The sequence below is a fragment of the Corythoichthys intestinalis genome, chromosome 3 (genome assembly GCF_030265065.1).
Source record: "Corythoichthys intestinalis isolate RoL2023-P3 chromosome 3, ASM3026506v1, whole genome shotgun sequence".
Classification (NCBI taxonomy): Eukaryota; Metazoa; Chordata; class Actinopteri; order Syngnathiformes; family Syngnathidae; genus Corythoichthys; species Corythoichthys intestinalis.
Genome location: NC_080397.1, coordinates 12,571,598 through 12,586,081, shown reverse-complemented (window position 1 = coordinate 12,586,081; position 14,484 = coordinate 12,571,598). Strand labels below are relative to the sequence as shown.

Sequence of the window (14,484 nt, the reverse complement as noted above, 5' to 3'; positions counted from 1 at the left end):
GATGATGATACACAGTAAACCGTGCTACGTACGTAGGTACGTAAATACCCAAAGATTTAGATTGTCAAGTAAAAGTTGTTTCATTTTTGCAATTTAACATAAAAGATTAAACCCACAAAATTGTATTGAGCCATTATCTGCAAATCGACATATTTCAAGCAGTTCCTTGTAACTTTTCTGATTAAAGATTTGAAATGAATATGGTGAAAAGCTTCAGTTTTGTACACAGTTGCCATATTTGTTCAAATTCAAAACACCTGCAAAAGGTTCCTGAGCCTTAAAAAAGTCAGTCTAAGGTTGGCTCAGAAGAGATCAGACATCAATGGGGAATACTGCTGATCTACATACAGTGGGGAGAACAAGTATTTGATACACTGCCAATTTTGCTGGTTTTCCCACTTACAAAGCATGTAGAGGTCTGTAATTTGTATCATAAGTTCTCTTCAACTGTGAGGGACGGAATCTAATACAAAAAAACAGAAAATCACGTTGTATGATTTTTAAATCATAAATTTGCATTTAATTGCATGAAATAAGTATTTGATACATCACAAAAATGGAAGTTACTATTTGGTACAGAAACCTTTGTTTGCTATTACAGATACCAAACGTTTCCTGTAGTCCTTGTTAAGGTTTGCACACACTGTAGCAGGGATTTTGGCCCACTACTCCATGCAGATCTTCTCTAGCGCCTTCAGGTTTCGGGGCTGCTGCTGGGCAACACGGACTTTCAGCTCCCTCCATAGATTTTCTATCGGGTTCAGATCTGGTGACTGGCTAGGCCACTCCAGGACCTTAAGATGCTTCTTACGAAGCCACTCTTTAGTTGCCTTGGCTGTGTGCTTTGGGTCGTTGTCATGCTGGAAGACCCAGCCATGACCCATCTTCAGGGCTCTCACTGAAGGAAGGAGGTTGTCAGCCAAGATCTGGCGATACATAGCTCCATCCATCCTCCCCTCAATACGGTGCAGTCGTCCTGTTTCCCCTGGCAGAGAAGCAGCCCCAAAAAATTATGTTTCCTCCTCCATGTTTCACGGTTGGGATGGTGTTCTTGGGGTTGTAGTCATCCTTCTTTTTCCTCCAAACACGACGAGCCGAGTTTAGACCAAAAAGTTCAATTTTGGTCTCATCCGACCACACGACCTTCTCCCATTGCTCCTCTGGATCATCCAGATGGTTAGTGGCAAACTTCAGACGTGTCTGGACATGCACTGGCTTCAGCAGCGGGACCTTGCGTGCGCTGTATGATTTTAATTCATGACGGCGTAATGTGTTTCCAATGGTTTTCTTCGAGACTGTGGTTCCAGCTCTCTTCAGGTCATTGACCAGGTCCTGCCGTGTAGTTCTGGGCTGATCCCTCACCTTCCTCATGATCAGTGATGCCCCACGAGGTGAGATCTTGCATGGAGCACCAGAACGAGGCTGATTGACCGTCAACTTGAACTTCTTCCATTTTCTAATAATCGCTCCAACAGTTGTTACCTTCTCACCAAGTTGCTTGGTTATTTTGCTGTAGCCCATCCCAGCCTTGTGCAGGTCTATTATGTTATCCCTGATGTCCTTACACAGCTCTTTGGTCTTGGCCATTGTGGAGAGGTTGGAGTTTGTTTGTTTGAGCATGTGAACAGGTGTCTTTTATACAGGTAACAAGTTCAAACAGGTGCAGTTACTTCCGGTAATGAGTGGAGAACAGCAGGGGTTCTTAAAAAAGAACTAAGAGCCGAAATATTTACTAGTTGGTAATGTATCATCTGGATTTTTGTATTAGATTCTGTCCCTCACAGTTGAAGAGAACTTATGATACAAATTACAGACCTGTATACCAGGGGTCGTGTTAACCGGATATTGTTCGTCGTTGACCAGTTTTTTAAAACGGTGACGGAAAAAACTGAAGTCCGTCCGTCATTTTGACAGGTTGCAATTCACACCCCAGACCACAGGGTGGCGAGTTAGCATATTAATTAGCTATTGTCTTTCTCAATGCATGACGTCGTTGGCTTTTCTGTCAGAGTATTGTAGCGTCACCGGGGTCTGGCGGCGGCACAGTGATTGACACATCAACGCGAGGTTCTTATTGGTGCACCCGGTGTGCCAGCGCGTCATCCAATTGATGGACAAGATTGTCGCCTGTGTATAGACCCCAATCACATGACGTCACAACTCCGCCCCCCTGACTGGAGCCGCCATATTGTGTGTCAGCTCGTCATGTTTACACATTACCGCTACGTACATGCCTCCTATTACGGCGTGTTTTTCTGCTCGTTAATATTAATAATCAAAATGGTGAAGGCGTGTGTGGCGGTTGGTTGCTGTAACAGAGAAGATAGACGAAGAGACTTGAAGTTCTACCGTATTCTGAGAGACCCGAAGATGAGAGCGAGATGGACTGCTGTAATTCGACAAGAAATCTGGGCACCAAACAATCACCACAGACTATGTAGTAGTCATTTTATATCTGGTAAGATGCATTTAATATATATTTAGAAGATTTTGGGCTGACAACCACAATTAAGATCATTGTGTGACGTTGGTGATTGGGGTCTATATCGTTGCCTCTTTTTCTTTGGGGGCGGAGTTGTTGGCGGTAAGCAGAGTAAAAAGGGAGAAAAATACCACGACTTCCGTGTCTAATTTTTCGCCGCCAAGCAAGCGTTACAATATTGATTAAAAATGAATGAAAACTAAATACTATTGAATATGTCATCATTATCATTTTAAAAATTTAAGTGACGTGTAAAAATAGGCTATGACCGTATTTTTATGACCCTGTCAGTCAAAATGACAGACAACAAAAATGTCTAGCGCAACCTCTGCTGTATACAGTATAAAATGGGGGGCCAGTTGATCTCCGATTAACCTATGAAAGAATTGTAAATATCTCAAAAACAATAGCAGCAAAAACAGAATTTTTACAGCACAAACCGGCTCAAACGTAGCACAAATGAATGAAATTATTTTTTAATATAAATTTGCGTCTGATTGGGGGGGCAACTTCACAGAGGTTAAAAACATTCCCGTTTTTTCGGGTCACCTTGTAAATTTTTAATTATTATCTTAAAAATTATTTTTACATAATTTTAAATGAATAAATAAATGCATTATGTTATGGTCCCAAGTAACAATCAAGTTTTTTTTTGTTTGTTCATAGTATTTAATTCATTGCATGCCATTGACGGAGATAGACGCCAAATTCTTTTAAACTGGGAGAACTGGCCATGAATGCTCATCTTTAAGTGTCACTGACAGCAATAGACGTCCAATCCATTTTGACTAGGGGGGCGAGTGAAGGAACGTTCATTTTAGCACCATCAAAGGCAGCCAATGATTTTGAATGAGTCCCCACTAAGGGTAAAAAAAAATGAAAGGGTTAATTTTCCCATTTACTACATTACTATAGTACTAATAAAAAATCCATTAGAACGTGGCTCACTCAGGCAAGTGTTGTCGGTGAAGCTCCCCAGAAAGTTGGTACATTCCTCTTCCTGATTTCCGCTGCCTTTACAGGTGCACCAGGGCGAGACGGTCCAGTGAGTGAAGCTGCTGTCCACATAGTTGGGCGTCATGTCCGTCCCTGCGAGGACATCCACAGGCACATTATAAAGAGCATCTACGGGTCACTAATGGACAGCATTTATTCCAAATAGTTTCTCGAAAACACTGCAACGCGGGAATGACATTGCACTGTTTTAGTTTTTATGGGAGGCGAGCGCTCGTCATAATACTTCATTTTCCTTGTAAAGAGGCCATTATGCTTATGAATATTTTCGCAAAGCAGGCGCTTTAGGATGTCGGCCTAGAACGGCGGCGCGGCAAAACACTTCACTTTTTGAAAGGTCTGTCAGCTGGAGTCAGCCATGTCATCCACTTTGTGTGAGCAGCGTGACTTATCTCCTCGCTGTGTGCAATCTATGCAACTCGCGTGCGAAAAATGAATTCCAATTTCGCACCGCGTATAATCTCCGACGAGGCCGGACGTCGACGCCGAGGTGCCGTTATCAAAATATGTATGCATTAGCCTGTGCACATTGTTGGAGCAACATTTAATATGAGCAAACAGATGGTCATCAAGTCTTTTAATTAAGTAAACACTCTCTCCGTGCCTCCCTAATTACTTCTAGTAGTAAACCGATGGCCAGGCCGCTGGGGGAGATATCTGAGCCGCCGGGGAAAAGCTGACAGCCTTACTCCACAGGATAAAAAAAAATTAAATAAACCCAAGGCTAGAAGACTGCAGCACTGTTACTTCCTCTCTTGACCACGAACCATCTTCTGTAATCTTGCAGTGCTGCTGACATTTGTGAAAAACATTGTGAGATGTCCTACCAGGTCCCCCCCTCCCTCTTTCAAACACTCTTGCGCCGCGGCGGTGATACTGACCGATGAGCCTTGTGTAGGAGGCCAGGCAGGCTTGGTGATTGTCTTGGTTGGGACAGGTGCTCACCGTGGGTGGCATGCTGCGGCAGTTTGCCATGAAATCGGCCAGCCTGGACCTGCGCAACAAGCGTATCAAGCGGACAAGCCATAAGAAAGACAGCGAGGGGTGACAAAATGGCATAAAAAAAAAAAGAAGCGTAAACATACAGTATCTTGAATCACAAAGACAGAAGCCAAAAATGTCAGTTGATTCTGTTTTTTTTCCATCAAGTGACATCTCAACAATTTGTCCTGTATTTAGAAAAGTATCATATAAAACACTATTTTTGTTGTTTTTGTTATTTTCCGCAAGACAACACCCTTCAGTACCCGCCAATTACAATTTTGACGGATCTTTCAAGACCCACAGAATATTGTTTTCCAAGGCTATTACAGTAGGGGTGTGACAATATATCGAAAAGGTGATACAGTGCCTTGCAAAAGTATTCGGCCCCCTTGAATCTTGCAACCTTTCGCCACATTACAGGCTTCAAACATAAAGATAGGAAATTTAATTTTTTTGTCAAGAATCAACAACAAGTGGGACACAATCGTGAAGTGGAACAACATTTATTGGATAATTTAAACTTTTTTAACAAATAAAAAACTGAAAAGTGGGGCGTGCAATATTATTCGGCCCCTTTACTTTCAGTGCAGCAAACTCACTCCAGAAGTTCAGTGAGGATCTCTGAATGATCCAATGTTGTCCTAAATGACCGATGATGATAAATAGAATCCACCTGTGTGTAATCAAGTCTCCGTATAAATGCACCTGCTCTGTGATAGTCTCAGGGTTCTGTTTAAAGTGCAGAGAGCATTATGAAAACCAAGGAACACACCAGGCAGGTCCGAGATACTGTTGTGGAGAAGTTTAAAGCCGGATTTGGATACAAAAAGATTTCCCAAGCTTTAAACATCTCAAGGAGCACTGTGCAAGCCATCATTTTGAAATGGAAGGAGCATCAGACCACTGCAAATCTACCAAGACCCGGCCGTCCTTCCAAACTTTCTTCTCAAACAAAGAGAAAACTGATCAGAGATGCAGCCAAGAGGCCCATGATCACTCTGGATGAACTGCAGAGATCTACAGCTGAGGTGGGAGAGTCTGTCCATAGGACAACAATCAGTCGTGCACTGCACAAATCTGGCCTTTATGGAAGAGTGGCAAGAAGAAAGCCATTTCTCAAAGATATCCATAAAAAGCCTCATTTAAAGTTTGCCACAAGCCACCTGGGAGACACACCAAACATGTGGAAGAAGGTGCTCTGGTCAGATGAAACCAAAATTGAACTTTTTGGCCACAATGCAAAACGATATGTTTGGCGTAAAAGCAACACAGCTCATCACCCTGAACACACCATCCCCACTGTCAAACATGGTGGTGGCAGCATCATGGTTTGGGCCTGCTTTTCTTCAGCAGGGACAGGGAAGATGGTTCAAATTGACGGGAAGATGGATGCAGCCAAATACAGGAACATTCTGGAAGAAAACCTGTTGGTATTCGCACAAGACCTTAGACTGGGACGGAGATTTATCTTCCAACAGGACAATGATCCAAAACATAAAGCCAAATCTACAATGGAATGGTTCAAAAATAAACGTATCCAGGTGTTAGAATGGCCAAGTCAAAGTCCAGACTTGAATCCAATTGAGAATATGTGGAAAGAGCTGAAGACTGCTGTTCACAAACACTCTCCATCCAACCTCACTGAGCCCGAGCTGTTTTGCAAGGAAGAATGGGCAAGAACGTCAGTCTCTCGATGTGCAAAACTGATAGAAACATACCCCAAGCGACTTGCAGCTGTAATTGGAGCAAAAGGTGGCGCTACAAAGTATTAACGCAAGGGGGCCGAATAATATTGCACGCCCCACTTTTCAGTTTTTTATTTGTTAATAAAGTTTAAATTATGCAATAAATTTTGTTCCACTTCACGATTGTGTTCCACTTGTTGTTGATTCTTGACAAAAAACTAAAATTTTATATCTTTATGTTTGAAGCCTGAAATGTGGCGAAAGGTTGCAAGGTTCAAGGGGGCCGAATACTTTTGCAAGGCACTGTATATCGCGATACTTTGTAGCCCAAAAGGTCATTGACATGCTCCCACCAAGAATTGATATATAGTTTTAAAATGGTCCCCAATAGCAGGCGACTGCATGCTGGAGCCGGCCTCAGCACGCCAGATCCACATAGCAATCGGACCCGCTTAACGTCAGTGCACCAGATGCGACCCGGATCAGCACTGTGACAGTCCAAATGATAGGTTACGCACTGTTCCGGGGCGGACCTTGCAGACCGGACGTGGTCAAACTCCCGCTTAACTACAGTGCGCCAGATGTGGCCCGGATCAGCACTATGACACTTTTGCCTTAATTGTCGCCTTGATTGCACAGATGGGTGAGCCTAGGACCGGGTGCCGCTGATCATCGTCAGCAGCTTACTTAAACCGGTCCTTGGCCTCACATCATTGCCAGATCAACAACTCACCTACTGGTATGTGACTTTCAGCTAACAAAGAATCTTGTAATCCTGAAACTGAGCTCATTTTTGTGTTTTTCCCTCCAAGATCCTGCGCTGCTTGCCTGGCAAAACGCCTGCCTGCCCGTTCACCTGTTCTATCACCAAACTGCCCACCGGATTCTTCGGGCACTATCTACCACTCACTCTCATCGTCAATGGATTAGGTCCCCCGTTACCTCAGAACCTTGACAAATATAATATGTTGGTTAAAGTCTAAAAATTGGTCATCTTTAATGTGGAGTCGCTTGTTCCAATTAAAATATTTTGTGAAAAAACAATGTTGTATTGTTGTATGTTGCATTAATATGTCAGCTTTAATACATGGCATGAAAAAGAAGTGTTGTCATTATTGCTTTTAATACATTTGCAATATAAACACATTAAAGTATGATACATTGCAAAATGGACCCAAAATTTTAATACTGAAAACGGTTTTGATACAAATCTGGCCCAGATTGGGTAACGTGTGCCATATCCGGGCCATACATTAATGTAGTGTCTGCTACTTTGGACCAGTTCTGGCCCCAAACTGTTGCTGATCCGGCAAGTGACTCCTTACTGAATTTGGGCCATATCTCAAAAAGACACGGATCTGTTTTACGAAGTTGAGCCGAAATTTGCAGTACATCTGGCCCATGTCCTATCAGTTATATTTTGCTATCTGGGGTGTCACTGTTCCAAAAACAAAAACTAAAAGGAAGCTGCCGGTTACTGCCAAAATCTTTCATAGAATAGTTTGTACGTTTGCTCACTGTTTGCCCTTGATGGCGCTAGACATACAATTCATTTTGATTGGATTGTACTTCTAGCGCCGTCAATGGAACTGAAACCAGAGCATTCACAGTCAGTCTTGTTGGCATTTACAGGTCACTTCCTGTTCAGTTAAAGGCATTTACAGGTTACTTTCTGCTCATTTTAGTCACTTCCTTTTCATTTGGGGATATTCTTGAGTAACATCCTTTTCAATAACCCCAAATCAACAGGATGTGAAATGTAAATTCCCCAAAATCAACGGGAAGTGACCTGTAAATGCTCCAAAGGGAAAAGGAAGTGACCGAAAATCAACAGGAATTGACCTGAAATGCCCCAGAATGAACTCATTGCATGGCATTGGCTGCCACTGACGTCCATTCAGTTTGCAGTAAGAGGAATTAACAATATGATTGAACATTCGTTCATTCGCTGCCACAATCCCAGTTCAGATTGATTGGACGTCTTCTAGTGATGAAATCATTCCAATTCACAGCAGAAGGATGAAAATGAAAGCTTGTTTTTCTGTTCATTAGTTGTTATGAAGAATATCCTATAGGATGATTTCCTAATAATTGTTTTATCACCATATTGAGAGATCATCGTTATCAGGGTCTTTTTTTTTTTTTTCCCCGCAAATTGTATTGTATCTTGAGGTACCCAGAGGTTTCCACCCCTAATGGCTATATCTACATACAACCTGCCCAAATAAAAATGACTCCCATTTTTCATCAGGAAAGTTTGTTCATATTATTTTTACGTTCTTTAGTTATCAGCAATAGAATAGGGGTAAGTCCTACAAAAATCCCGATCTTTGGCCATAAAACACAACACATTTCAAACATAATTTGACTTTGAAACTTTTGTGAATTCATGGTTTGCTTCATTTATTTATATTTAATTAAAAAACGCAAATAATATTAATAATAATAATAAATAAATAAATAAATAAATAAAATAAAAATAAGCGAATTTTAATTAGAAAAAAATATTTTTTAAATTAAAAAAAAAGTATGTTATTAAAAGGAATGTTTACAGCATATTCCTTAGTATTGTTTTTAAAGAAATGTATAAAGAAATATTGAAATTAAATAATTACTGTTTAGAGACACACAGAATAGGATTTTGACATTTTGGTCAAATCAAAAATCTCTCTATTAATACTTGATTCATCATAGCTATGCTGGTGCGATCAAAAAATATTAGCAGTACTAAACATTGCAAAATGAAACTGTAATTTGGTATTTTAGCAAGGAACATGAATTCGATTCAAATGATTTGCCTTTCTTGGTAAAAAAAATTGCAGATTGGGCCCACAAGCCTTGAGTTTGATACCTACAATCTAAAGAATTTTACAAAAAGGGCGTTAGACATCACAAAGATGTTTCCTATTGTTTTTATTGTTTTTTTTTTTCATTCAAATATAACCACCTATTCACAAATTTTACATTTGGAACTCAATAACATGAGTTTGAACTTAAATATGTGCATGTGTATGTGCATGCCTGCTTGTTAAAATGTCTCGATATCACATTAGAGGAACATTAACTCTTTGGCTACCATTGAGTGCAGAAGACATCAAATCCATTTGAACCAGGGAGCCCCTCCTAGTTCAATTGGATTGGATGTCTATCAATGGTGGTCAATGGTGCTGAAACATGATTCGATGGAATTCATATAAAAGATTATATCCAACTGAATCTTTGTTGACAGATGGCACCATTTTTCCAGCATCAAAAGCAGACATATGCAATATGGACATCTGTTTTGTGGCAGTCAAACAGGTGGACTGAATGGACTCGGAACCCGCTTTCATTTTCCTTTTTTCTTTTCGCTATCTTGACAACATGCACAACAAACCCAGCCGTAATTAATTAATGTAGCATGAGAGCGTCATGCTCCTTTTGACCTATTCTTCCACGATTATCCCTCACATCTCAGCCGTTACCCAAAATTCACTTTGGGCGCCAACCTTGGGTGCCGATGAAAGTGGTGTGTTTTTTTTTTTGTTTTTCACTGTGTTTGCGATAAGAGCTTTAAGTTTGCCGAGGCCCCCAGGGTGGCATTGCTAATCCACTTAAGTAGGTTTATTGGGAGGAGCGTGTGCAAAGTTACTCTGTCTGTGCTGTTCACATCATTGGTGCCCACTATGTGAATCACATTTAACTCTCCTCGCACAGGCTCCTTCGGACCACTTTGTCAAGGCTCCAAAGTAGAGTTTAAGCTGCTGTTAATATCACAGGTGGTTAAGTTGAATTTTGAAGTATTTAACCCCCCCACCCCCAAAATGTCTGATTAATTATGGTGAAATATGATTGTGTAGCCAAATTTTGCAAGGCTAATTCAATATTACAGAAAGGGTTTCGGGACACATTTTTGGGTGAACATTGCCGTGGGTTTGTGTATGCAAAAGGAAGTTCACGCAAGCACAGAGTAGCTTTGGGGAAGAGTCCAGTTTGAATTTTATTTAGCGCTCAAAAATGGATTCACATGCATCAAAACTTGAAATAGCCTGTGTGCGTGACATCGGATAATCTTGAGAGATTTTTTAAAATGTCATGAGACTCAAGTCAGTCTGTGTCTAAAATAGATAAACTTCACTAGTGAATTGTTTTTCTTCATTGACTTTGAAAAAAGGCTGGCAAAGATGACAAAGAATAAAGATCACTTTGGACTTTTACAGCAAGTTTCAACTCATAAAAAATGTCACACCAGCCCTCCAAGTCCAAATGGTTTGAACATCTAGCGGTGTAAATGGTCGGGTTAGTGTTTTAGGTCAAAATATTCCGAAAAAAGGCTGAGGTTTATTTCATTTTTAAAGCCACCATTACAATTTCTTTGCACACATACTAGTATGACATTTATCCACTATTTTCATGCAGTATGAAAAGTCCAATTACGATCTTTTCACATCCGACCTGAGTCTCTTTCTTATGACGATATACATGGATTGTAGGGGTGAAACAAAATATCGAAATGGTGATATATCGTGATACTCTGTATCCCAAAAGGTTATCGATATGCTCCTGTCAAGAATCGAGATATCATTTTGAAAAGGTGTCAATGTCTAAAAAAAAATAAATAAAAATGAACCGACAAGTTGCTACCAAAATTTTCCACCATAATAGTGTCTCAGTTAATTCTAAGGCTGCATTGACGGTGCTCGACGCCCAATCCATTTAGACTGGGAACGTTCGTTCATTTGAAACCAGAGCATTCACAGTCATTCTGTCTGATTTTCAGGGCATTTACAGGTCACCTGTTGTTCATTTTAGGGCATTTACAGGTCATTTTCTGTTGAGTTTGAGTCACTGCCTATTCATTTGGGTGATTCCCAGGTCATTTCCTGTTCTGTAACTCAAAATAAACAGGAAGAGATCCATAAAATACCCCCAAATCAACAGGAAGTAACTGAAAATCAACAGGTAAATGACCTTAAATGGCCCAAAATTGCCTAATTGCCTGGCTGCCACTACTGGCCATAGACGTTCAATCTGTTTGAAGTGGGAGGGATGGCAGCGAATGAACGAATGTTCATTCGCTGACACCCTCCCAGTTCAAATGGATTGGATGTCTACTAATGATAAACTCATTCCAATTCACAGCAGAAGCTTGCTTTTCTGTTTATTAGTTGTTTGTAGAATATCCTAGAATGATTTCCTGACCGTTGTATCGTCAGATCATCGTTATCGTGAGCTTTGTATCGCAAATCGTATCGTATCGTGAGGTACCAAGAGTTTCCCACTCATAATGGATTGGACAAAATAATGGAAACACCCAACATTTTGGAATCATGATCAATGAACAAAATTTTGAAGGAATGGCATGAGGAACATTTTAATGAAGTTTAGCATCTCGTATGGCCGGCACAATCCCCAGACCTCAAAATTATTGAGCATTTATGGTCAGTTTTAGAGATTCAATTAAGATGTCGATTGCCATCGCCATCATCTCTAAAAGAATTTAAGGGTATTCTAACTGAGGAATGGCTTAAAATTCCTTTGGAAACAATGCACAAGTTGTATGAAACAATACGTTACAGAAGTGAGACTATAATGGCCGTAAAAGGCGGACCAACGCCATATTAAATTAGTTTTAGTTAATTTTTTAAGACGTTTACATTATTTTGTCCAACCCCTGTAAATCAGATATATAACCGATACCTCTGCATCCGGGGCGGAACTTAGAGGGTGCTGGGGGTGCACCCGGGCCCAGGCTTCTAAGGGCCTGTTTTGTAGGTGTTGTAAAGTTGGTCGAGGGGAGGGTCCAACGGAAAGGCAAGAAGAAGCGCGGAGCTGAGGGGTCCACTAGCTTTCCACTAGCACCCCCCTGCCGAACGGTCCCCTCAGGGGGTCCCATTCATGCCCTGTTCACGTTTGTTCCGTCACTGATCTGCACTATAAACGCTCATCCAAACCGTACATCAATAAGTGAAATACGTCACCACAGTTCGACAAAAATAAAACAGCAGATGCGAAGGAGCAATGGAGGATAATGCCTAAAAAATACCTTTTGTTGCTTGATATCGCATGTGAAGATATCAGGCTAAAATAATGTTGGCTCCGAACCAGGGGCATAAAGTCCGCAAAAACTTCCACCAAGGTGTAACAGCCGAGACCTCCCGGAGGGACCGTATTTATTATTTACTTCCGTAAACACTGCGACACGTGATGACATGTCACAATGTGCATTTGTGTGACGTCACGGAAGTGTTCACTGCGAGTCATGTATGTTTGTACAATATGAATGGCTACACCAGGGGCGTCACTAGGTTTTAAGAACGAGGGGGGGGGGCTTAGCCCCCAGGAGTTGCACAGGATGTAAGTGAACGTAGCGTGCAAGCACAATATTTGTAAATTGCACATATTACATTTTGGCCACATACAGGGTGACCCAAAAAAAAGTTTACACTGCCATAATACAACTTAAATGCCATGTTTATTCAGCTTAGAATTAGAATGTAATCACAAATTATACATTATTGTAAAGAACATGTACAGTACACTCTATTTTTCAATGTGTCCTCCCTTAAGTGTCACAACAGCCTCCAGGCGCCTGCGGAACGCTTGACAGGTCTTCTTTATGTAGGATGCTGTCATCTTTTCCCAAGATCTAACAATGGACTTCTCCAAGGCTGCCACAGAAGTTTGTGGCTTCTTACAGGCACTGTCCTCCACAGTTGCCCATATGCTATAATCCAGGGGATTGAGATCTGGACTCTGGGTGGCCACATATCACCTTGTCAATCAACTTTTTGGTCCCCACAGATCGGGCACTTCCAGACCCAGGTTTTCGTGAGGCTGTTCCAGTATCTTTCAGCTTCTTTTTAACTTTGTAGACTGCACATCTGGATATTCTCAGATTTGCTGCAATCTCAGTAGGTGTCAGACCGGCACGCAGCAATTCAGGTACAGCTAAAGTTTTCTTCATTTTCAGCAGAAGCACAGGAATTGTAGAGACGAGAGATTACCAGCTGCATTGAGTGACCTTAATGAATCACTTAAGCATGACAACCTATTTAGATATGTTTAAGTGGCTTTTAAACAAGCAGTCAACTGAGTGTAAACTTTTTTTGGGTCACCCTGTATGTGACAAAAACGGCTGTAATTTCAAACCCTGAAAAATACTACTAATTACTTGAATTTAGGTAATATCTGGGTCAGGCTAATTTGCCTTACACATACACACGCACACGAACGTATATCCAAACACTATACATACATACAGTACAGGCCAAAAGTTTGGACACATGTTCTCATGCATGGGTTTTCTTTATTTTCAGACCTTTTACATTGTAAATTCTCAATGAAGGTAATAAAACTATGAATGAATATGTGTGGAATTATGTACTCAAGCAAAAAAAAAAAAAAAAAAGTTAAATAACTAAGAACATGTATAATATTAAAGTAGCCACCCTTTGCTCTGATTACTTTTTTGCACACTCTTGCCATTTGGGGTTGGGACCATCATTTGTGATGCATTAAATGAGGTGTGTCAAATATTTTGGCCTGTACTGTACGTGAATGAACTAAGCTCCTGTACTCATCTATGCGTAAAGTGAGAAAAACAGTTGATGCTCCATAAGGAAATCACCCCAAAGATAGTGGTAAAAAGACTGAACGCTATAAACAACCTGGACCTTCACAATGCAATTCAGACTAACTAGCTAGCAGCAGTTAAGTAGCAGCGTTATTTTAGAGCTGGAATGTAACATTTGACCGCAAAACACAGAGCATTTGCTTAATTACTGGGGACTTTCTGCTGTTAGCTGGGGGCTGGAGCTAACTAACTGTTATTACCAGCAAAAAATATATATAATTACATAATATAATATAATATAATATAATATAATATAATATAATATAATATAATATAATATAATATAATATAATATAATATAATATAATATAATAATGGCATGTTCAGAGGTTGCGCTAGACTTTTTCGTTGTCTGTCATTTTGACTGACAGGGTCATAAAAATCCGGTCATAATCTATTTTTACCCGTCACTTAAATTTTTAAAATGATGATAATGACATTGTGGTGACGCTTTGTTTGGCATAATTCACCTTCCGTACTTGTGTGTCCATTTGGCCGAGCGCGTTAGCGGCTACGACACAGTCACGTAACAGTGACACTTAAGAGCCGCGCGCGTTTCGGCTTGAATAGAGAGTTCACAGAGAGCAGCAGAGCTACAGCGGCTGGACACAGCAATTCGAGCTAACAAGACTCTTAACATTGCATACCGCTTCAACATATTCAATAGTATTTAGTTTTCATTCATTTTAAATTAATATTCTGTC

The 14,484-nt window shown here is 40.6% G+C and overlaps 1 protein-coding gene across 1 annotated transcript in view; it reads right to left on the bottom strand.

The window, feature by feature from the left end:
* Nucleotides 1-14,484, bottom strand: part of LOC130913080 (GDNF family receptor alpha-2-like) — a 180,389-nt gene that overhangs the window by 36,135 nt on the left and 129,770 nt on the right. The window contains exons 5-6 of the mRNA XM_057831387.1: nucleotides 4,378-4,490; nucleotides 3,431-3,571 (exon numbers count right to left, since the gene is read on the bottom strand). Coding sequence (XP_057687370.1) covers nucleotides 3,431-3,571; nucleotides 4,378-4,490 — 254 coding nt within the window. The remainder of the gene's footprint in view (nucleotides 1-3,430; nucleotides 3,572-4,377; nucleotides 4,491-14,484) is intronic.